This window comes from Peromyscus maniculatus, chromosome 4 (assembly GCF_049852395.1).
Source record: "Peromyscus maniculatus bairdii isolate BWxNUB_F1_BW_parent chromosome 4, HU_Pman_BW_mat_3.1, whole genome shotgun sequence".
In the NCBI taxonomy this organism is placed as follows: Eukaryota; Metazoa; Chordata; class Mammalia; order Rodentia; family Cricetidae; genus Peromyscus; species Peromyscus maniculatus.
In genome coordinates this window covers 15,961,900-15,986,578 of record NC_134855.1, presented here as the reverse complement: position 1 = coordinate 15,986,578, position 24,679 = coordinate 15,961,900, and the positions used below count along the sequence as shown (strand labels likewise).

General features: G+C 46.7%; 1 protein-coding gene and 1 long non-coding RNA gene across 3 annotated transcripts; one reads left to right on the top strand and one right to left on the bottom strand.

The window, feature by feature from the left end:
* Window positions 1-279: 279 nt before the first annotated feature.
* On the top strand, window positions 280-22,432 carry Zmynd19 (zinc finger MYND-type containing 19). Of its 2 annotated transcripts, none has more exons than XM_076569281.1 (6): window positions 280-304; window positions 15,031-15,090; window positions 16,361-16,467; window positions 17,071-17,211; window positions 21,118-21,298; window positions 21,848-22,432. In XM_076569281.1, the coding sequence occupies exons 3-6, from the start codon at window positions 16,367-16,369 to the stop codon at window positions 21,989-21,991; spliced, it is 567 nt and encodes a 188-aa protein (XP_076425396.1). In that variant the 5' UTR covers window positions 280-304; window positions 15,031-15,090; window positions 16,361-16,366; the 3' UTR covers window positions 21,992-22,432. The 2 variants fall into 2 exon arrangements, with proteins under 2 accessions (XP_076425396.1, XP_006981133.1); XM_006981071.3 differs by lacking the exon at window positions 280-304 and adding an exon at window positions 13,257-13,519.
* Window positions 2,246-13,046, bottom strand: LOC121828620 (uncharacterized). The gene is made up of 2 exons (XR_006071045.2): window positions 12,661-13,046; window positions 2,246-2,430 (listed from the first exon to the last, which is right to left on the bottom strand). It is a non-coding gene; the product is annotated as an uncharacterized LOC121828620 (long non-coding RNA).
* Window positions 22,433-24,679: the final 2,247 nt, after the last annotated feature.

Sequence of the window (24,679 nt, the reverse complement as noted above, 5' to 3'; positions counted from 1 at the left end):
GCCCCTAGTGGGATCCTTGAGACCTCTGCTGCTCACGGGTGAGGCCTGCTCACCTGTTGCCGGGCACCCATTTTCAACGATAGGTGGTCAGGAGGAGTGCTCGGTGCTCAGGCAGTATGGGTTTATGCCCCACGGCCATCGTGCTCTGCGCACTGCAAGCCGCCCCGCGCTTCCTAGGGTGTGAGTAGAGGCCCAGAAAACAGGTGCTGAGTAACGCAGGCATAGAGCAGCCGGCGCTCAGGACAGGAACAAGAGACCCCTGCCGGGTTTGGGGCCTGGAGCAAGCGAGGCTGCTGAGACACAGGTTTTGTTTTGTTTTTTAAATTACTGAATCACACTTTTTAAAAGGTCTTGGTGTTGGTTGTGAATTGGGGAAAGGGTCTTAAATCCATATGTTCACAATTTACTGTTCTATTTTACAATAGTGCGAAAGCCAATTTAAGCAAAACTTTTTCAGTTCGGTACTGAATTAAATAAATTATATGGTGGCTCAGTGGTACAGCACCTGCCTAGCTCAAAGAAGGTTCTGGTCCCCTAAATTACAAACATACATATAGAACTTTGTATTGGATAATGGTTCCCCATTGTGGACTGATGGGTCCCGAGGCTATTTTGAACGTGAGACTAATGAATGTCGTAATGCAATAAATGGGTTCTCAACTTATGGTATTTTCTACTTTTCACTTTGTGATAGGTTTATCATAATATAACCCCTTCAAAAATCGAGAATATATACCAAGAAGAGCGGGGCAAATCATTTTGTGAGTAGGAGCTATGACATGGAAAAGCCAGGTGCCCCAGACACCCTATGAATCTACGAGCGTTAAAGGGCTAAAACAACCTATGTGCAGATAACTGAAGTCTGGGCTAGATGGTGAGGACTTGACCCAGAAGCTAATCTGATTCTCTTCAACAGGAGAGGGGAGCTGGGTGTGGTACTTAGGTTCCAAACCCATGACAATAGGCCTGCTTAACATATCTAAGCGGACCAGGTTCTCCCAGCAACCCTCAGGCCCTACCTGTTACAAGGTCTTCCTGACTGGCATACTCTGACCCCTCCCTAAACTTCGGGCAACTCCCTTCCCCCAGATGCCTTTCCCGAAATAGTCCAGCCATTTTGGTACCCGGCTCTCTTTTGCGCTTTCTGGCTGTGGTACCTGGTTACCCCCTCTCTCCACTCTTCCCTCCCCTTCCATTTTGCCTCACATGGCTCAGGGTCATGTCCACTCAGGATTCTCCCCGATGTCTCTGCCTCTGGGTATGTCTCCGTTTTATCTAGAAGGAACTTTCTCTTCCACCATACCTGGGAACAGTCATGGCCTTTCCTTTTATTTTGTTCATTCATCTGGTGCAATACTGGGGAGTGGAATAAAAGAGTTCCCTCCCCCAAGGAACTCTACTCTCTAAACAAAGCTGACCTGACTTTTCCTAAGGTACGTAGGAATCATTCCTCTCCCCCACCATATTTAGGAGCAGCCATATCCTTTTTTTTTTTTTTTCTCTCCATTCAGCACACACTTAGGGAACAGAGGCAAGCTGCCTTGTCTACAGTGAGGTCTGGGCCTGCCAAGGCTACCTAGTGAGACAGTCTCAAAGAAAGGAAAGGGAGTCCTGAGCTTCAACACTAACATCCTTGGAATTCCTGTATTTCAGGGGGAGTGTCCATCAGTCACACTACTGTATAGTTCATGCACAACTAGGCAAACTAGGAGCCTCCTAAAAGACTTTATTGACAGGAGGAAAGTGTTTCAGTAAAGAGATAGTTTGTATTGGAGACTGCTAAGTGTGGACCTTACTCTAGGCCTCTGAAGTAGCTACAACCTTCATTGTGATCCCAGTCAATCCATGTCCTTCCGGGATCCATTTCAGCACAACTTCCACCAGGAGCCTTCCAAATGTAGATGTTCCCTTACCCAACTGCTGTGTCACTGGACCTCCAGTCAGGATGGGTCCTGGTTGCCATTTGCAACTCGCAGCTTTAACACTCATGATCACAAATACTCACCCACCACTTCCCTTGCTCCCTCTGCTAGAACCTGGCTAGCCCTCTCATTTCCTCGTGATTCTATCTTTAACTCACCATCATTCTGAGATTTCACTCTTGATGAGGTACTCTTACTGACTTCAGGTGAGAGGCTCCCTCTGATCCCCAGACATTTGTGCTTCGGTATCCATGGTTCCTAAGAGGCAGTACTGTTATGCCCAGATCTCGGGGACCCCCAAAAGACCACCACGGAGACTGATCCCGCATGTAAAAGCAAAAAGCCTTTATTTCAAGCTCCAGAGCTGTGGTGCCTCTGTCAGTCCAACATAGCGGTGAGAGCAGAGCCCTGAGCTCAGGTGGGGCAGAGTTTTTATCATAGCAGAGGTTGGGGTGAGGGGATTTCCAGGGTCCAGGAACCTGATTGACTGACAATTGTCCAGTGGTATCTGTAAAACAAAAATAGGTATGTGCTAGACTCAAGGACACCTATCTAATGGTTGGAATGTTTGGGATGTCAGGTACTTCCTCACCCCTGGGTGGTATCAGCTTGAGGCTTTTTCCTGGATCTGGGTGTTGCCTGCCAGTAAGCCTGTCACAGCAGCTGTGTCTAGGCCCATAAGCCTGTCATGGCTGCTGTGTGGTCAGGCTACTTTGGGGCCCCTTCACAGTACCACCACAGGACCACAGGAAAAGCACTTGTCAGGAGTGAGGAAAGTATGGTCTTTATTGTTTTCCACATAGAAAAAGAATGATCAGAGCAGGAGAGGCAAGGTGGGGCAAGTTTAAGACTCCATGGCTGTTATTTAATAGTCAACTTGGCTAGATCTGGAATCAACTAAAAGGCAAACTGCTAGGCACATCTACAAGGGATTTTCTTGATCAGATTTGAAGTGGAAAAAACTCAACCTAAATGTGACATCTTCTCGTGGCAGCGCAGATAAAAGGACACAGAGGGAATCTTTGCCAGCTTGCCTTCACTCTTGCTGGAAGTTCATTTATCTGCCATTGCTGCATTACATCACTGTTGCATTAGAACCCAGACTACCAATGCAGACTGATGACCAGCAGCTCTCCAGGATTCTTCCAGGCCTTCAGCATCAAATTGGGACTGCTGAGACATCCAGCTTTTTGTACTGAGCAATTACTGGATTCTTTGCCTCTCCAGTGTGAGACAGCTACTGTGGGGCTATCCAGAGTATATTATGTAAAACCATCTAAATACACACATATACACATCTCGGAGGAGGGTAATCTCACTATGTAGCCCTGCCTGGCCTAGGACTTCCTATACAGAACTGCCTTTGCCTGCCAAGTACTGGGATTAAAGGCATGTGCACTATCACACCTCCATACCACTCTTTTTTAAAGATTTGTGTAGCATGAATCTTCAAAGTTCTTATTAATAAAATCAAACCTGAAGCCAGTTATTGGGGTGAATGCTGGAAGATCAGAGATGCAGAACAAGCCACAGCTACCTCACCTTGCCAATTCCTCAGGTGAACTGTGATGCTAGAAGCCTAAAAGTTTAACCAGCCAAAAGCTTCTAGTTCCTGGTCTTCATGCCTATATACCTTTCTGCTATCTGCCATCACTCCCTGGTATTAAAGGCTCACTTCTTGGGATTAAAGGCGTGTGTCACCATGCCTGGCTGTTTCTAGTGTGGCCTTGAACTCAGAGATCCAGAGGGATCTCTGCCTCTGGAATGCTAGGATTAAAGGCATGTACTACCACTGCCTATCCTCTGTTTAATGTTGTGGCTGTTCTGTCTCTGACCCCAGATAAGTTTATTGGGGTGCACGATATTTTGGGGAACACAATACCACCACAAATTTGTTTTTGTTTTTTTGAGACAGGGCTTCTCTGTATAGTCTTGCCTCTCCGGGAACTATCTGGAGACCAGGATAGCCTTGAACTCAGAGATCTTGCTTGCCTCTGCCTCCCAAGTGGAGATTAAAGGCATGCTCTACCACCACCTGTTTTACAAGATTTAAACTGCTTATATGCACATGTTTCTGTGTGTGGGTATATGCACATGTGAGGTGCTCCTGAAGGCCAGCTGTTGATGTTTCTGTGTGTGGGTATATGCACATGTGAGGTGCTCCTGAAGGCCAGCTGTTGGGTCCCCTGGAACTGGAATTATAGACCATTGTGAGCTGCCATGTAGGTGCTGGGAAACAAACCCAGGACCTCTGAAAAAACAGTAAGTGTTCTGAACCACTGAGTTATCTCTCTACCACCACTGCCCCTTCCCCTTTTTTTTTTGCTTTTTTCAAGACAGTGTTTCTCTGTGAAACAGTCCTGGTTATCCTGGAACTCACTCTGTAGACCAGGCTAGCCTCAAACTCAGAGAGATCCGCCTGCCTCTGCCTCTCAAGTGCCGGGCTGAAAAGCATGCACCACCCAGCACCACTCCCCCTTTTTTAATTTAAGATTTCATTTATAATATTGTATGTTTGTATGTATGTGTACTTTTATGTGGGTGCCCACAGAGGTCTAAAGAGGATTCCAATTCCTGGAGATAGTTGTGAACCTCCTAACATAGACACTAGGAACCAAATTTGGGTCCTTCTAAGAGCAGCAAGCTCTCTGAACCACTGAGCTATCTTTCTAGATCATTTGTGTTTTCTGAGTCAGGGTCTTGCTCTGTAGCCTAGGCTGGCCTAAAATCAATATCCTTCTGTCTCAGCCTCCCCAGAAGAAAAAGAAAAGATGTGGACTATTGTGCGCTAGAGAGATGGCTCAGTGATTAAGAGCACTGGCTGTTATTCCAGATGACCTGGGATTATATGCTTGTAATTCTTCCTTCTGGGAATTAAATGCAGGGTTTCATGTTTACTAGGCTAAGTTACCACTCAATCTACATCCCCAGCCCTGAGGTTGTTTATTAGGAAGCAAACTGGAAGAGAAATTAGTACTCATAAGTGAGACATTGCCAAAGCAGAATTCTAAAATGTAGTACTGGGCTGGGAAGATGGCTTACTTGGTAAGTGCTTGCTGAACATGCAGAAGAACCTAACTGTATCACCAGCATTCGTGTCAAAAACAAAACAAACAAACAACAACAAACAAAACAGGTATGAGGGATGAAGAGATGGCTCACTGGCTTCTCTTCTAGAGTTTGAGTCCCAGCGCCCACATGGCCGTTCACTGGCTTCTCTAATTCTAGTTTCTGTCCTAGGAGATCCAATGCTCTCTTCTGGCCTCCAAGGGCGCCGGGTATTCATGAGCACAGATGTGGTGCCCAGACATACCATGTGGACACAATGCCCATGGAGGGAGAGGGAGAGAGAGAGAGAAATCAGATGTGGTAAATGTGCCCATAATGCCAGCTTTAGGAAGGCAGAGGAAGGAGGACTCTAGGATTCTCTGGCCAGCCAGTCTAAACAAAATTTGTGAATTCTGGTCTTAGTGAAAAATGCTGTTTCAAAAAGGCAGGTGGAGGGAGCTGGAGAGATGGTTCAGCCATTTGTGCTTGCAGAGGACCTGGGTGTGATTCCCCGTGCCAACATGGTTGATCACAATGTCATAACTCCAGTTCCAGGGGATCCAACGCCCTCTTCCAATTTCTGAAAGCACCAGGCACACATGTGGCACACAGACTTACATGCAAGCAAAATACTCATACATATTAAATTAAAAAGAACCTTTTTTAAAGGTGGAGAGCTTTTGAGGGAGACACTTGACATCAACCTCTGGTCTCCACATGCATGTGCATGAACGGGTAACATACATCACCCACATATAAATATAGCACTAGTTTTGAAAGCAGCAGCAGCAGGATGAAGAACAGTGAGAAAACTGCTACCTGGGACTGGTGACAGAAGGACATGGAGGAGCCAAGTCACTTACCTCACAACAGCCAGGGAAGAGAGAAAGAGATCCTTAAAAAATACCTCTCCCTGTCATGGTGGCACATGCCTTTAATCCCAGCACTCAGGAGGCAGAGCCAGGCAGATCTCTGTGAGTTCGAGGCCAGCCTGGTCTACAGCTCGAGATCCAGGAAAGGCGCAAAGCTACACAGAGAAACCCTGTCTTGAAAAACCAAAAAAAAAAAAAAAAAAAAAAAACAACAACAAAAACAAAAAACCTCTCATGGCTGAAGTGGTGGCACACACCTTTAATCCCAGCACTCAGGAGGCAGGTGGATCTCTGAGTTCAAGGCCAGCATGATCTACAAAGTGAGTTCTAAGACAGCCAGAGGTCCACAGTAAGCCTTGTATCAAAATCCCACAGTCCCCCACCCCCAACAAAGATACATCTCTAACAACATACTTTCTACAACCAGGCCCTACCTCCAATCACCTCTTAAAATTGCCACCAAATCATGAATCCATCAATTATTTAATTCATTGATGAAGTCAGGATTAAATCATCTGTCAACATTCTATTCCCCAGCAGAGGACTAAGTCTTTTACACATGAGTCTTTTAGGGGTATTAGCAGTAATAGAACATAAGAGACATAGATCCATGCTGTCATCATAACAACCTGAGAAGTTTTGGTTGTTTAGAGATCCTTTTTTCCTCTTTATTATTTAATTGTGCACGAAAGTACAAGCTGAAGTGTATGTGGGTCCTATACACATAGAATGCAAGTGCCCACAGTGTAAGTGTAGCACATGCACATGAGTCCAAGTGCCCACAGTGTGAGTGTAGCACATGAGTCCAAGAGCCCACAGTGTGAGTGTAGCACATGAGTACAAGTGCCCACAGTGTGAGGGTAGCATGAGTCCAAGTGCCCACAGTGTGAGTGTAGCACATGAGTCCAAGAGCCCACAGTGTGAGTGTAGCACATGAGTACAAGTGCCCACAGTGTGAGTGTAGCACATGAGTACAAGCGCCCACAGTGTGAGGGTAGCACATGAGTCCAAGCGCCCACAGTGTGAGGGTAGAACATAAGTACAAGTGACCACAGTGTGAGGGTAGCACATGCACATGAGTACAAGTGCCCACAGAGATCAAAAGTGTTAGATTCCCCTAGAGCTGGTGTAGCACAAATTTCTAAAGGTCCTTTAATAAAAAACTCGGAGCCAGATATTGGAGTAAATGCTGAAAGATCAGAGACAAAGGAACAAGCGACCCCCCACCCCCGCCGACACCCCTCCCCCCCACAGGGTTTTTCTGTGTAACAGTCCTGGCTGTCCTGGAACTCACTTTGTAGGCCAGGTTGGCCTGGAACTCACAGAGATCTGCCTGCCTCTGTCTCCCAAGTGCTGGGATCAAAGGCGTGTGCCACCACCTCCCGGCACAAGACACCTCTTATCACCTCTAGGATTCCTCAGCCTGAAAAGCCTCAGCCAATAGGCCTCTAGCCAAATGAGCTTCCTCAGCCTAAAAAGCTTTAGTTCCTGTCTCCTCATGCCTTACATACCTTTCCACCCACCATATTACTTCCTTCTTAGTGCTGGGATTAAAGGCATATGACTTCCCCAGCAAAGACATGAGATCTCAAGTGCTGGCATTAAAAGTGTGTGACTCCCAAGTACTGGAATTAAAGGTATGTGCCACCACTGCCTGGCTGTTTCTCTCCTAGACTGAGTCAGTCTCATGCAGTCAGTCCAGGGTGGCTTTGAACTTAAAGAGATCCAGGTGGATCTCTGTCTCCGTGTGCTAGGATTAAAGGTGTGTGCCACCACTGCCTGGTCTCTATATTCAATCTAGGACTTGTTCTGTTTCTGTTCTTGTTTCTCTTCTTTCCTTTTTTTTTTTTTTTTTTTTTGTCTTGTTTTGTTTTTTTGAGACAGGATTTCCCTATGTAATAAATAGCCTTGATTGTCCTGGAACTCACTTTGAAGACCAGACTGGCCTCAAACTCATAGACATCTGCCTGCCTCTGCCTCCCAAATGCTGGGATTAAAGGCATTCACCACCACTGCCCAGCTAAGAAGATATTTTTTAACAGATTTAAGCACAGGGTTAATAAGAGGTATTTTTGGAAAAGCAAAACACACATTCAAGAGTGGATCAAGTGTGAATGTGGTCTTCTGGAGAACTGGTCTTACATCTTTATAATAACCATATATTTGATTTTGGTGGCCTCCAAAATTCTCTATCAAGGGGTTGAAGAATTTTTTTTTAAAAAAAAAGATTTATTACATATGCAGTGTTCTGTCTGCATGTATGCCTGCAGGCCAGAAGAGGGCACCAGATCTCATTATAGATAGTTGTGAGCCTCCACGTGGTTGCTGAGAATTGAATTCAGGACCTCTGGAAGAGCAGCCAGTGCTCTCAACCTCTGAGGCATCTCTCCAGCCATCATGATTTTTTTTTTTTTTTTTTTTTTGAAACAGGGTTTCTCTGTGTAGCTTTTGGAGCCTTTCCTGGATCTCACTTTGTAGACCAGGCTGGACTCCAACGCACAGAGATTCACCTGGCTCTGCCTCCCAAGTACTGGAATTAAAGGCGTGCACCACTGCTGGCACCATCATAAATTTACAAATTTTTTTGTTTTTTTTTGAGACAGGGTTTCTCTGTGTAACAACCTAGCTGTCCTGGAATTCATTCTGTAGATTAGGGTGGCCTCAAACTCACAAAGCCACTGCCTGCCTCTGCCTCCCGAGTGCAGAGATGAAAGGCATGCGCCACCAGCACCTGGCCACATAAAATATTTTTAAATCTTTTTTTTAAAAATAAGTCAGTCTCTTTATTTTGCTTCTCAATAACTGCTATTACTTTTTTTTATTTATTATGCATACAGTGTTCTGCCTGCATCCCTGCAGGCCAGAAGAGGACACCAGATTTCATTACAGATGGTTATAAACTATTATGTGGTTGCTGAGAATTGAACTCAGGACCTCTGGAAGAACAACCAGTGCTCTTAACCTCTGAGCCATCTCTCCAGCCCCAAATATTTTTAAATCTTACAAAAAAAATTTTTTGAGATAATCTCTATGTTGTAGTTGGTGGGTTTTTTTTTTCTTACTCCTTTACTCTTTGGGGGGCCCTTCATTCGGCCCCCAAATAAATACACAGAGGCTTGTTCTTACTTATGAATGCCCAGCCTTAGCTTGGCTTGTTTCTTGCCAGCTTTTCTTAACTTAAATTATCCCATCTACCTTTTGTCTCTGGGCTTTCCCCTTTATTCTGTATACCTTTATTTCTTCCTCCATGGCTTGCTGTGCAGCTGGGTGGCTGGCCCCTGCAGTCCTCCTCCTCCCATTCCTAGATCCTTCCCAGATTTCTCCCCCTCTTTATTCTCTCTGCCTGCCAGCCTTGCCTATCCTTTCTCCTGCCTTGCTATTGGCCATTCAGCTCTTTATTAGACCAATCAGGTGTTTTACACAGGCACAGTAACAAAGCTTCACAGAGTTAAACAAATGTAACTTAAAAGAATGCAATACATCTTTGCATCATCAAACAAATGTTACACAATGTAAACAAATGTTCCACAATGTAAAAAAATGTAACACATTTTTAACTAATACTCTACAACACAACACTATGTAGCCCTGGCTGTTCGGGATTTCACTATATAGCAGGCTGGCCTTGAATTTACAGAGATCCTGCCTCTGTCTCTCAAGTGCTGGGATTAAAGTCCAGCTACAAAAATAATTCAATTTTTTACATTTTTATTTACTTGTTTATTTATTTATTGAGACATGACTTCTCTATGTATCACTGGTTATCTTGGAACTCAATATGTAGATGAGGTTGGCTTTGAACTCATAGAGATCCACCTGCCTCTACCTAGATTAAAGGCATGTACCACCACACCTGGCTTATTTATTATTGGGAGAATATGTATGCCACAGTACACCTGTGGAAATAATGGACAACCTTCTAGAGTCTAGGAGTCAGTTCTTTCCTTTTACCATTTGAGTCTCAGGGATTGAACTCAAGTCATAAGGTTTGGCTGCAAGCAGCTTTATCCACTGAGCCTCTCCTCCGCTATCTTTCTTTCCAGTTTTATGTAAGTTCAGGGATTTAACTCAGGTCACCAGGCTTGTATGGTAAGTGCCTTTATCTACTGAGCCATCTTGCCAGTCTCATTCCCAGTGGTGAACAGACATGACAGTTCTCCCACTGTACAATATCTCTGGGCCGTCTTCTTCTTGCTAGCTATGACCCTAGCTCCCTATTCCTTTGTTCAGCAAAATCTCAGAAGAGCTGTTTCTCATTGTCTCCAATTCTCTCTCCCTTTTTAAAAATTGTTTTTGAGACAGGGTTCCATTTAGCCCAGGCTGGCCTTAAATTTCCTATAAAGCTAAGAATGAACTCCTGATTCTCTGATCTTCACCTCCCAAATTCTGGGATTACAGGCTTGTTAACTTTCTTTTTCTTTAAAATGGTGTCTCATTGTATAGTTCAGGTTAGCTTGGAATGTGCTATGGATCCTATGCTGACCTGGAATTTTACTACATAGTCTAGGATGGATTTGAACCTTCCCATTGCTACTTCAACCATGCTTGGGATTTCAGGCATGTGCCACAATGCCCAACTTTCTACTTTGTAACACACTGACACTTGTTCCTCAACCAAAACTATACATTTCAAGGTAGCCAGTGATGCCGGGATGCTAATCCATTGCTTCACTGCTCATTGTTACCTTACTGGGACTACCATAAATGTCTGCCACTTTTCTGGCTTCTAGGCCACTACTCTCTCTGGGTTTCCTTCCTAGCGGACATCTTAGTTCTCCTTGCTGAGCTGTGTTCTTTCCAGTGTTTTTCACCCTTGATATAAGCACGTTCAAGGCTCAGCCTTTTCCTCTTTTCTGTCAGCATTTCTTCCAGAGTGACCTTACCGAGCTTTATGCCTCACTGTGGTTTGAATGTTTCTTGTCCTCCAAAACTCATGGTAAGAAGTTGGGTATGGGACTGGAGAGGTGGCTCAGGAGTCAAGAGCACTGCTGCTCTTGCAGAGGACCTGGGTTCAGTTCCCAGCAGCCACATGGCAGCTCCCAACCATCTGCAATTCCAGTTGCAGGGGATCCAACAGTCTTCTCAGGCCTCGTCGGGCACTGTATGCACATAGTATATACAAATACATGCAGACAAACATTCATGCACATAAAATAATTTTAAAGAGACTGGGTGCCAGAAGCCAGAAAGTAAATATGCTTGCTGTCAAGCCTAATGACCTGAGTTCATTACCAAAACCAACATGGTAGGTAGATAACCCACTTCTATAAGTTATCTTCTGACGGCCACATGCTTGCACATGAATATAATAAAAAAATCTTTTCTAAAGAAGTTGAGTGTATTAGTACACACCTCAAACCTCCTAGCATGAGGCAAGAGAGCTATTTTGAGGTCAGCCTGGTGATTCTGCCTCAACAAAAAAAAAAATTGAAACTGGTGAGATGGCTCAGTGGTTATTAAGTGCTTCCTTGCCAAACTTGATGCTCTAAGAACCCTGAACTCACATTAAAGAACCAATGCCAAAAGCTGTCTTCTGACACATGCACTCATAAAATAAATAAATGTGAAATTTTAAAAATCATATTCAAACATAATCCCCAATGCAACAGTACCCAAAGATGATGAGGTCATCAGAGTTCTTCCCTCATGGATGGGATTAGAGCTTTTTTTGGTTATGTTTTTGAGAAATAATTTCTCTATGTAGTCTTGGTTGTCTGGGAACTCACTATGTAGACCAGGCTTGCCTCAAACTCAGAGATCCACCACCAGACACTGCCTCCCCAGTGCTGTGATTAAAAGCATGCACCACCACGCTCAGCTTCCATCTGGTGCTTTCAATAATGAAGATAATTTCTAGGTTGGGTAGAAAGACTCACTGAAATGGATTTCAGGTGATCGGGTCCTTTAATAATGCCAGCCACAGAGCTGGAGCGTTGGCTCAGTGGTTAAGAACATTTGCAGGGGGTCTGGATTTAGTTCCCAGCACCCACATAGAGGCTTACAATCATTAATCCAGGGGACTGAACACCTGCTGGTCTCCACAGGCACTGCACACACATGGTACACATACATAAGTGCAGGCAAAACACTCATACACATAATCTAAAAAAGAATAATGAGAGCCACTTGTAATAAGGGAACCTAGAATATGGTCGAGATCCAACAGCAACTTAAGATTAAAGAAAAATTATAATATTTACATTTACTATGTCTTCCCTAAAAGGGGAAGAGTGCCTGAACTCAGGGGATAGGATTTTTGAACTTAGATTAGTGAAGGCACTAAATAGGCTGTAAAGCCATAATTTAGGAGCTAATCTTTTTGTTAGCTACCTTGGGGCTGCCTCATACTCATTTACCAGCTTGAGGAAGGTACTCCCTAGGCATAGCTGATCCCCTCTCCAGGGCAGCCTCTTTGATCCATCAGGTGTATCCTGGGGTCTCCTTTCAAGTCATGCGGATGTGTTGAATTACTATTTTGGAGGAACCTGCATTAAGACTACTGGTTTTATTACCAGGGAAACACACTCTGCTCCATCTTAAGCATCTCGCCCCTTCCCAAAAAGCTTATACTCTTAACTCTTCGCGACACCATCACAAGTCTGAAGAGGTTGGTGGGACAGCTGCGTTTTGAGCAAGGCATCTAGAAGTACTGTGAAGTTCCAAGGGCTGAGATAAGGGGTTCTAGCTTCTCTCATGACTCTTGTTAATTATTTCCAACACAGAACAATGAGAGCCAGAAACGTTTGCAGATTCTCAGATACCTGGGGTCACCTTGAAGCAGGTGGAGCCTAGATCTGGGTTTAAGCTGCAGGCCTTACCCGGTATGTCAGGATGAGAGACTACGAGGTCTCTTTTTCCGGGAGACAGATCCCCACCCCAGCCTCTGGCTCCTCCTCACCGAAGGTCTTTAATCTCTCTTTGGAGACCTGGAGACCTAAGGCGCTTCGGATCCCGGAAGCACAGCGCAGGTACTAGCCGCGGCCTCGTAGGTTAGCTCTGGACACCAGGACCACTCATACAGCATCCTGCCAGCCCGTAACCACCCGGTAAGGGCAGACGTTCCACGCTGCCCCACCGTACACGGCTCAGAGACGCGAATGCAAGCAGGCTCGTGTCACGAAGAAGCCACAACCAAACGCACCCGCTCCTGCCGCCTCAGCAGCCGCCGCAGCGCGCACAAAGCTTCCCGCGAAATTGACGTTGCGCCGGCCGCCGCGCAGGCGCCGCCCCCGGCTCGCCCCTCCCCCGCACTTGGTTCATTTTCACGGCGCCTGCGCCCTTTCCCTATTTCTATTGGTCGTTTAGCCGCGGCGCGCCACGACCGGCGGAGGGCGCGCCCCGCAATTGGTCGGTCGCCGCCGGTGGGGGGTGTGTCCCGGTCGCGCCCCGCCCTCTGCTCCGCTCGCTGGGGTGCGCGCGGCGGTGGCGGCGGCGCGTGGCAGGTCCGGCGGGCGCGAGGCGGCGGCGGTGGCCCGAGCCCGGCCCAGCCTCGTCCGCCCGCGGCCCGCCCGCCCGGCCTGACCCCGGCCCCGGCCTGACCCGGAGTGCCGCGGCCTCGCTCCGGCCCGGCCCGGTTGGGAGCCTCCGGAGGGAGCGGCTCCGCCTGCCGAGAGCGCAGGCCCGGCCATGACCGACTTTAAATTGGGCATCGTGCGGCTCGGCCGGGTGGCCGGGAAGGTGAGCGGTGTGGAGCGGTGGCGAGGCCTGCGCGGGCTGGGGCACCTGGGCGAGCAGCTGCGCGGGCCTGCTCGGTTCGGGCGCCGCCTTCCTCGCGGGAAGCTTCCCCGCGGCCGGGGGCGCGCCCCTCGGCCTCAGGACTCGTGTGGGACTGGCTTGCGCGGCACAGTTCCCGGCGTTCATCCCGTGCTGCTCTGGGCATCTGCGGCGGCTCTGGCGGCCGGGCTGCACCTGCGGCCGCACGGTTTAAACGCGGCGGCCTCCCGCCGTAACGCCCTCGGCCCGAAGCTCTGAGGGGAGTGGAGTGGCCGGTCCGCAGTAGACCTCGGCGGCGGCGGCGGCGCGTTTTAACGTTGCCCAAGGGGTGGCCACGTTCGGTCACTCGAGTCGCAGGCATTTCTAGAGCACAGACGAGGAGCCAGGGCCCTGATCTTGGTAGGCTCGAAGGCTCTCAGGTGCTCCTCGCCCGGGCCACCACCCACCACATGTTGAGGCTGGGCTCCGAGGCTTGGTGCTATTCAGGAACTGTGGCCCTTAATTCTGTTCCTTCCCCCACTAGCTGCAGCTGCTGGTGGGAGAGAGGAGCAGACAGAAAGTAGAGGCAGGTAACTGAGATCCTAGAAAGATCTTCCAGGAAAGTAATACCAACCTGTCTTCAGAACTGTTTCGTTTGCATTTTTTTGCAAGAGCTCAGGAAAGGACTGCTAGAACTTTCTGACTAGGGAGGGGTGGGAGCCTAGATGCCTTCGACTCGGTAATTAATTGCAACAGCCTGGGCCATTAAAGCTTTTATTAGGAGTGTTTGCGACCAGAGGAAGAAGCACTATCCAATGAGCACGTGCAATAACTACCCAGCCTACTGAATCTTCTACCTCAGTCCCATTCCCTTCCTTTACTCCAGTACACTTGTGATTGACTGAGATTCTGGGTGAGTTAAAAGCTCAGTGCCACTTGTCAGGCAGGGTCGGTCTATCTGGTGTGGATGGGCCCTGAAGCCTAATTACCCACTCTGGTACATGTGATCATGTTTTGCTATTTTTGTTGTTATTGATTTTTTTTTTTTTTTTGATGGTTTTTTTCGAAGTGATGTAGCCCTGGGTGTCCTGGAACTCACTCTGTGGACTAGGCTGGCCTCAAACTCACAGATCCTCCTTAGTGCATGGAATTAAAAGGCATGGGCCACAAGGTTGCCCAGCCGTGTTTTACCTTAAACATACTGGATTCGACTTTCTTCCTTGATATTTTTTCCTTTTTTTTTTTTTTTTTTTTTTTTTTTGAGACAGCATGAGGACACTCTTGGCTGCCCTGGAACTCACGAGTTCTGTCTGCCACTACCTTAGAGTGTTGGGATTAAAGGTGTGTTCCCCCATGCCCAGCTTGGACTTCCATGTAGATGCGGTTACTTTCTGTCTCATTGGGAAATATTGTAGATTCTTGTTGCTGCTAGTTATGGTGTTACTGTTTCTTAGGCCCATCTCAGATGTAACCTTTGAAACATGGTTTATTTTCAGACCAAATACACACTGATAGATGAGCAAGACATACCACTGGTGGAGAGCTACTCCTTTGAGGTAAGGATGACTTTTGTTTGATGCCCAGGAAACATAAATTAGTTTCCTTCCTGGTTTTGGGAGAACAAGAGGACAGCCACTCATACTTATTCTCAGCTCCAAAACAGGTTGTGACAGCCTGGATAGACACTGCTGTCCAGTAGAGCCCATTGTGACCTCTTTCACACACATTACTTTTTGAAAATTCACTTTCTTGTGTTTTTAATTAGATGTGTGTGTAGCTTTGGAGCCTGTCCTGGAACTTGCTCTGTAGACCAGGCTGGCCTCAAATTCACAGAGATCCACCTGCCACTGCCTGCTGAGTGCTGGGATTAATAATTAGATGTCTTGAACCAGATGAGCAGACTTTTTTGAGTATAGCTGTCCTCCATCTTCTGCACCTTGATCTGGGAGGCCATCCTATCCTCAGTGTAGTCTTGGTAAAGAATTTCTGGCTCTGCTGCTCCTCTTTCACCTTCTCCCTTCAGCAACTTTCATATCCATCACTTCAGTCCCACACTAACATGTCAGCACCTCACACTTTCATGGCTGCTACATATCTAGGAATTATTTGGATTGTGTTTTTTTGAGGGGGGGACAGGGTCTTGCTATGTACCTCAAGCCAGCTATGAACACTCACTCTCCCTGTCTTCATTTCCTGAGTGCTGAGATTGCAAATGTGGACCACCACAGCCAACTTTATGAGCTTTTTTTTTTTTTTTTTTCCCCTTTCAAGCATTTTTTTCCTGGGTTTTATTTAATTTTATTTTATGTGTATGCACTAGTCACAGAAGAGTTGTGAGCCATCATGTAGGTGCTGGGCATCAAACTCAGGTCATGAAAGAGCAGCCAGTGCTCTAAACTGCTGAGACATCTCTAGTGCTACCCCCATCCAACCCCCTTTCTGGACTTTTTTAAGGGTGGGAAATTTTGTTTTGTTTTGGTTTTTGAGACAGGGTTTCTCTATGTAGTTTTGGTGCCTGTCCTGGATCTCGCTCTGTAGACCAGGCTGGCCTCAAACTCAGAGAGATCCACCTGGCTCTGCCTCCTGAATGCTGGGATTAACTGTGAGTGGCACCACCGCCCAGCAGGGGTGGGAAAATTTACTTCTTGGTGTCCACAATCTTCATGAAGGTTTCTTTCCTAAGTGGAGCAGGAAGCCCCTGTACTTTGTGAGTCCTTGAAGCAGGATGTCATCTGTACCTCTGGCATTTTTCTAAGCTGCATTTGAATTGTTGGTGAGAGGTGGAGGCTTTCCAATAGACCTACTCTGCTCTGTGCTCCTTCGCAGGCTCGAATGGAAGTAGATGCTGATGGGAATGGTGCTAAGATATTTGCATATGCCTTCGACAAAAACCGAGGAAGGGGCTCGGGCAGGCTTCTGCATGAGCTGCTGTGGTATGTATTTTCCAGCTGATTCGTCTTTCCACCTATTCCCCATGTGAGCTATGATATGCACAGTATGCCTAGAGAGCATTGTTCTCAGTGGAGTCGGACTCAACCTTATCTTCCCTGAGTCTGGGAGTTTATTTTGTGGCCTTTGCCACTAACTCAAAGGAATGACTAATGTACATATCACTTTAAACAACTGGTGGGATTCTGATGAGACAGGCTGTGTGGAGGAAGGGGTTTGCTTTTTGACCCTTATGGTGAGCCAGGCTGAATCCTTAGAAAATGAACTATTGATCCTGAGTGTAGAAGGTAAGGTTTGAAATGTTGAGACCTTCTAGGCAGGGAACTTGTCTCTAGATTATTTTGGTGGTTTAGGGGTTCTATCCTTTACCCTCTGAGCAAAGCCCTTAAATCTAGGAGCAGAATCATCAACCTGGTCCCCTGTTTGTGTGGGCCAGACTGATGTGCTTGGCTTCCTCTTGGTATGTCCCTTGGGCTGGGTAAGGGCCCAGTTCAGACTACATGGTTGGTATTTCTGTGTGGTTGGACATTCATGCTCAAGTAAAGTGCTTGAGGCTCTTTCCCTTAAGAACAAAATTCTTTCCCTAGGGAACGACACAGGGGAGGTGTGGCTCCCGGGTTTCAGGTGGTACATCTCAATGCTGTGACTGTGGACAATCGCCTGGACAACCTGCAGTTGGTACCATGGGGCTGGCGACCCAAAGCTGAAGAGACCTCCAGCAAACAAAGGTGGGTCTTCCCTGGCCAACACCCGACACCTAAAGGGCCATCCCATGTTTCCGTGTTCCTGTTTTGGGCTTTAACTGTGAGTGCTTTGGGACCTTGATAACCCACCTTTTGGGGGGCGTGGGGAGCATTGTCTTCATGGGAGAGGGAAAATTTTTCCTTTTTGGGGGGTTTTGAAAATTGTCTCCCTGGCTATCTTAGAAGGCAGTATGTAGACCAGGCTGACCAGGCACAGAGATTCTCCTTCCTCTGCCTCCCCTGTGCTAGGAGTAAAGGTGTATATATAAACCCCCATGCTTAGCTAGAAGAATTTTTATGATTAATTTTTGGGATTGATTTTGTGATAATTGCCTCTAGGGACATTTTAACTGATGTGATGGAATGAGACCATACTCCAGGACCACACAGATGATGGGCCTCTGTCATGTTCTTTGCTGAACAGCTTTCCCTGAGCTGTGATTTAAAGGAAGTAGTAGGCCAGTGGCTTAGGGACTGGGCCTCTTGGTTTCCCAGTTCCCTGTGGTCCTGAAAACAGCATTGCACAAGGTTCTATCCTGGAGGTCATGTTCTTGCTGGCCCTGGGACTCACCACAGTGAACCTGACGAATCTTTGGAGAAGCACTCAGGGACCAGCAGGAAATGGTTGGGGGAATTTGAACAGATAGTCCCAAGCCACACAGGTGTCATTAACCTGTTCATAGGCCTCTCCTGAGGGCTTCTAAGCAACCTTCCTTGGCACTGACCTCCCCAACAGATGCTAGAAGGAGTGGTGAGGTTGATGTTCTAGGCTGTGGGCGGATCTTTGTAGCAGCTGTTTTCAGGTGATGCTAGAGCTCCATGTACTTTAGGTAGGAGCTGTGGGAGGGTCCAGCCTTCTGTACTTGATGTTCAGTGTTGTCTCTAGGTTCTTACAGTTGCCAAACTGCTATTCTGCTCTTGCAGAGTGTGAAGGCAGCCCTGTGAAGGCCTCAGCCCCAAATCTGCTTGGTTTGAGGTCTGAGTCTTCAGTTCTGTCTTAACAGTCCCCGCCCACCCACCCTTTATTTTTATTTTATTTATTTATTTATTTTTTTTTTTTTTTTGCTTCATGAATCTTAGGCTGGCTTCAACTTGCTATGTAGCTGAGAAGCTGAAATTGACCTTGAACCTCCTGAGGTAGACATCCTATTCAGTAGGGTCCCACAGGACTGTCTGACTATCCTGCGGTTGAGTGCTGTCTTTAATCTTCTGAATATACTTTATGATTATGAGCTATAACAACTACAGTTAAAACCTCTATTTGGAAAAGGGCAGTTACAGTCCTGGGGGTAGAGGGCTGGAGTTTGTGGTCAAATGGCCTATTGGCCCTTTCCTCAGCCAATTTTTGGCTAAGTTTCATTGGAACTGTGCCCTTCAGGTAGGTAGTACCTCTTGCTGGCAGAGGTAGGCCCAGATTGGACCAGTATTCATGAAGCATGCCTGGTGTGTGTGTGTGTGTAAGTGGGTGTACAGGGAGAGGGGTGCTTGAGCCAGTGGGCACATGCAGTCAGAGGAGGATGTTCAGTGTCCTTGTTTGTGAGTGAGAGCAGGTTGCTTGTAAGGTTTAGTTAAACAGCCCCTGTGCAGAAACCAGCCATGCTTCGCCAAAGCCCCACACAGAGTCTACTATACCCACTTATGGGTGGTCAGCACTCATATTAGGGCTATCCTGGTTAATATATGATTAACTACCATGATCAAAAGCAACTTGGAAGATAGAGTTTGGTTTAACCATCATGTCACAATCCATTATTGAGGGAATTAAGGGCAGAAATTCAAGCAGGAATGTGGGTGGAAGCAGAACTGGAGCCGAGAGCACTTGGGAGCATTATTTATTGGCTTTCTCTTTGTAGCTTGCTCGACTTGCTTTCTTAAACAGTCTAGGCCAACTTGGCCAAGAGTGCCCACAGTGGTCTGGGCCCTCTTATATCAATCCTCATTCAAGAAAAGGCCCCACAGACAGGCCTACAAGCTGTGTGATGGAGGTAATTCCTCAGTTGAAGCTCTGGCTTTCCAAGTGACTACTTTGTATCAAATTAACAAAAACTAGACATAATTGATCCTTTGTCAACTTGACACACATAATACTTTAAGCCATACTCCCTTCATTTCTTATCTCCAGTATCTGATGTTGATATACCAATATAAAACCAAAAGCCAACATATAAATAACTCAAGTGTCGAGTCTCTGAGACTCACTCATAATCTCTAGGCTCCACAGGGTTGGGAGCTCTTTGCCACTTGTAGCTCTGCCATCCACAGCATGCCACAGCTTACCTTGTAGTCTCATGCTAGGTCTGCACTACATATGCGGCTGTCCTTGGTGCTTATCCCATAGTCCTGGGATTTCCAGCTGAGGCTACACCTTAACCAGTGGTCTCACCTGGATCTGAGCTACTTTCCATGAGCTCTTTAGTCCTGAAACTTCCATGCTACCAAAACCATTACCATGTGAGAGACTCTAACACATTAATTACCAAATTTGGCTGCCAGCTTGAGATGCAGCCTTGACCCCTTCTGGACCACAACTCTGTGCTAGCTCACAGAAAATACTTCCTACAGGATTGCATATCAGTGATGCTGGTCTTTTGTTAATCACACCTGATTCTTCAGCCCCAGCTAGATCCTTAATTTAAATACAGCACGTGAACATCTCCCAAGCTTGGCTTCCATCCTCTGCATTTCTTTCAGCACTTTTTTTTTTTTTTTTAAAGATTTATTTGTTAGGTATACAGTGTTCTGTCTGCACATATCCCTGCAGGCCAGAAAAGGGCACGAGATCTCATTACAGATGGTTGTGAGCCACCATGTGGTTGCTGGGAATCGAACTCCAGACCTTTGGAAGAGCAACGTGTGTTCTTAACCTCTGAGCCATCTCTCCAGCCCTCTTTCAGCACTCTTATCTTCTAAGCTTTTATAGAACAGCCCACTAGGCTTGGAACTCTGGCTTTTCTAGTCCAAAGTTTCAAATACTTCCACAATCCTTCCCAAACCAACTTAATCAAGTCTATCACAGCAATACCCTACTCTCTGGCACTAATTTTTGTATTATTTTCTGTGGTTGTGATAAGACACTATGATTAAAAGCAACTTAAGGAAGAAAGTTTATTTGGGATATAGTTCCAGAGGGATAAGAATCTTAGGACCAGGAAACATGGAGCAAGCAGCAAGCATAACAACCAGAGCAGGAAGCTCATAGCTTGTATCCTCAACCACAAAAAAATGAAGCAGAGAGCACGAAGTGTTAAGTAGCCCAAGGCTTTAAATTCTTAGCCTGCCTCTAGTGATGTACTTCTTCCAAGTCTGTACCTCTTAAACCTCTCCAGACAGTGCTCCCAACTGGGGACCAAGTGTTCAAATACCCGAATCTATGGTAGCATTTGTCCTTTAGAACACCACATGGGGCTTTCATGTATGTAGCACGAGTCTCTCAGACTGCAGTTCCTGTTGTAATATTCAGTGAACTTCTGGCCCACTTGTTCAGGAGTGATTTTCAGAAAGGCAGGATGGCTCTAACCTCAAAGGGGAAATAGTAGGCTTCCTAGGTTGAAGGGCAGGATGAAGGTCTTCAGGCAGCACCAGGTAGCCAAGCTTGCCAAACTCAAACTCCATGCTACTGAGTGCCTGTCAGCCCTAGCTTTGGGGAGAGTGATAGACTAGGTTTGTATATTACTAGGAGACAGGATTTAAAACAATTTTTTAGTTGTTTTGAGATAAAGTATCACTGTGTAGCTCTGGCTCCCACCACATCTGGCTAGGATTAAAAGTTTTTAATATGGAGTTATAAGTATATGCAGTAGTGATGGGCAGGGCCTACTTGTCTTGGAGTTCTTCTCTCCTTGTGCTGACCCGGTCTGGCCAGAGTGCACTGAGGCTTCTGCTTTCTTTCAGGGAGCAAAGCTTATACTGGCTTGCTATCCAGCAGCTTCCCACGGACCCTATAGAAGAACAGTTCCCTGTCCTGAATGTGACCCGGTACTATAATGCCAATGGAGATGTGGTGGAAGAGGAAGAGAATTCCTGTACCTACTATGAGTGTCATTACCCTCCTTGTACGGTGATTGAGAAGCAGGTATGGAATGCTCCGCTGCATCTTGGCCACCTCTGCCCAGCAGTGTGGGTGTAATGTGGCAGCTTTTCCCTGTAGACACCTGGGTAGCGCTGGGTGATTCTTCCTTTGCTGTTGTTTCTGTCCAGACAGGGCATAGGCTCTTCAGCTACAGTGCCTGTATACTCTCTTTCTCTGTCTCTCTCTCTTTCTCTCTCGGTATGTATGTATGTATGTATGTATGTATGTGTAACTTTTGAGATGGGATCTTAATCTATAAACCATCCTGGCCTGGAACTCACTAGATATCTAGATCAGACTGGTTCAGATATCGCCACAATCTTGCATCAGACATCCTAGTGCTGGTAGTCCAGGAGTGAACCACTGTGCCTGGCTTTTTTTAGGGGAACAGGTGAACAGGTGCTGGGGCTTGAGTCCAGAACCTTGCATGTGGACCTTATGCTGAATTTCATTCCCACGTAGGGTTTTAATTGCATTTTTCAAGATGCTGAGATATAGCTTTACATACATTTTGTTAGTGTGATATTGAAGCCACAATGTTTTGTGTTTCAGCTTCGGGAGTTCAACATCTGTGGGCGTTGCCAGGTGGCACGATACTGTGGCTCTCAGTGCCAGCAGAAGGACTGGCCTGCCCACAAGAAGCACTGTCGGGAGAGGAAGCGTCCCTTCCAGCATGAGCTTGAGCCAGAGCGATGACGGGCTGAAGAGCTGCCACTGTTGCAGGTTCAGGGTTTCTAGCTCGTCATGAGCGCAGTGGAAGACAGACTGGAGGTGCCAAAGAAGCCAGCAATGGATCCAGAGCAGCTGCCATAAGACCTCACAGCAACATGAAGCCTGTGGGGACAGCGCCCCTCCAGTGTTCACCCCCAGCAGAGACAACGGGAGGCTCCCTAGGACCTTTCTCATTATTTATATGTTAATATGTTTGTAAACTCATGTACAGTTTTTTTGGGGGGGAGGTAAGGGGAGGGTTAGAAACTTCAAATAGAATCATTTGTTGTATTCTTCAAATGGTAAACAGTCGGCACTCGGCTAGAAACTGTCATGTAGTCAAGCTTCTCTCCTGGGCAGTGGCGATCCCACTGAGAGGCTTGCACAGTCATGTCTAAACAGGCAGAGTAAAGGGGTAGAATCATCCTTGTGGCCAGTCTTTGCTCAAACCCCTGTTGTCCAGCCTCCCCTACCCCCCCTTGAGACAGTGTCTCTCCATGCAGTCCAGGCAGTCTTGGAACTCGATGTGTAGATTGGACTGGGCTGGCTTTGAACTCAAAGAGGTCCAGCTGCCTCTGCATCCCAAGTGTTGTGATTAAAGGCGTGTACTAACACGCCTGGCTCAGCTTTATTTTTGAGAAGAACTTAGTATAATGGAACTGATTATAATACTAGACCAGGAAGACCTGCCATTACTCCAGGTTGGCCTCTGAGCCGCAGAGTATGTTAGCTAGGAGCACAAGGAAGACTTTCCTGTCTGGTGGCAGGTGCTATGGAGTGTTCCAGTAGGCTGGCTACTGTTTTAGTTACTAAAGGGTACTTGTTTTAGTTAGGGCTTCTATTGCTGTGATACAGGCACCATGACCTGGAGAAAAGAGGGATTGTTTCATCTTGTAGTTCCATATCACTGTCCGTCACTGAGGGAAGTCATGACAGGAAGTGAAGCAGAGGCCATGAAGGACTGCTGCTTATTCGTTTCCTCCTCATGACTTGCCTAGCCTGCTGTCTTATAGCACCCAAGATCACCAGCCCAGTGCTTGCACTGTCCACAATGAGCTTGGGCCCTCCCAAGTCAATCATCAAGAAAATTCAGGACAGGCTTGTCCACAGTCCAATCTAGGGGACATTTCATAATTGCTTTCTTCCAAAATGACTCTACTTTGTGTCAAATTGACAAAACTAGCCAGCACAGTACTATATATCCCTACATTTGTAAATTATCACCTTTAGGCACAGAGACCCTTGGAGCTAGTAGTATACTGCTGCCCCAGTTCCAATTGTGGGTTGGAGTAGATGGGTTGGGGTCTAGGCAGCCAAAGGAGAGCCAGTGCCTCATTTCACTGCAGAGGTGTGGTCTCCAGGATAGCACTGTGTTCTTTGGGAGAACCACAGGTGTCTGAGGGCTGTTTGGTATCTTGCTCACTTTGCAGAAATGAACCCATCTGTATGACTGGAACCTTAACTCAGGGTATGGTCCTTTGTGCTTCAAGCTTCCTACCTGACTGCTTGCCTTCTGGTTGGTGTGCAGGTCCCTGCTCTACTCTTCCCTACTGCATTTCTATCACATTCCTTGATTCTCTGTGCTCAGTGCTGTTTCTGGCAGAGCACAACCCTTTGATGGCCTTATGTTTATAAGTAGCATCTCCATGGCTGTTTCTGCTTTTATGGTACACAGTGGCCTGGAGGGGAAAATAACTGAAACTCACAGTGGCACCATCCCTTGAGTGTTTAAGCTTAGAGAGGTGCCTATGTCAGACCTATATCAAGAAACACCCTTTTCTGTTCTGAAGGCCATGGTGGTTTTTAGCTAGCCTAGTTGGGATTCTGCCTCGGATCCTAGGTTGAACATCAATCTTTGTGATGTCATTGGGGTGGGGAGATGTGTGTATATATTGTAAAATATTGCTACCAACAGCAGCTGACTTGAGCCCTCCATGTCTCCATTTGGATAAACTAAGTGGTTAGGACTGTTGTGGTAAAGGGTTCCTATGTGGGTCGAATTTCTTGGGTTACAAGCTGTGATATTTGTATATTTAAGAAGAATGGCCAGGAGCCGGGCGGTGGTGGCGCAAGCCTTTAATCCCAGCACTTTGGAGGCAGAGCCAAGCGGATCTCTGTGAGTTCGAGCCTAGCCTGGGCTACCAAGTGAGTTCAGGAAAGGCGCAAAGCTACACAGAGAAACCCTGTCTTGAAAAAAACAAAAACAAAACAAAAGGCCAGGTTGGGGCTTGATCCTGTCCTTGTCCTCTGACCAGCAGGGGCTTCTTTACTCTGCCAGCTTTGCATCAGAAAATTCCACTTAGCACTCAAGGTTGAACAACTGACCTAGAGGCATTGCTGGTAAAGGTGATGGAATACATTGGGCTTGCCGGTGGGTTCTTTCCATCAACTCTTCTACACCTACTAGCACAGACGCTGCTGTGCAGGGAAGGGGTATATCAGGTCATTTTTGTTTTCTCCCCATATCTGTTACCACCCCGACCTCCCCTTCTGATTATCCTATCTCTTGTTCTTTGTAGCTGCTTGTCTAGGTTGTTCTATGAACGTTCTGGTAGTTCAATTATGGAACCTGTTCTCCCTTCTGTACTGTGTTGAGCTATTTGACCTTGGAATAATCTCGTGCTGGAGGGATTGAGGTCTAGGTGCCTCCTCTGCTTCAGCTGCTAACTGGCC

Coding starts and splice junctions, on each gene's coding strand:
- Zmynd19 (XM_006981071.3), top strand. CDS start 13,469: ATGACCGACTTTAAATTGGGCATCGTGCGGCTCGGCCGGGTGGCCGGG. Junction 15,091..16,360: donor TGGAGAGCTACTCCTTTGAG/GTAAGGATGACT, acceptor GCTCCTTCGCAG/GCTCGAATGGAAGTAGATGC. Junction 21,299..21,847: donor GTACGGTGATTGAGAAGCAG/GTATGGAATGCT, acceptor TTTGTGTTTCAG/CTTCGGGAGTTCAACATCTG.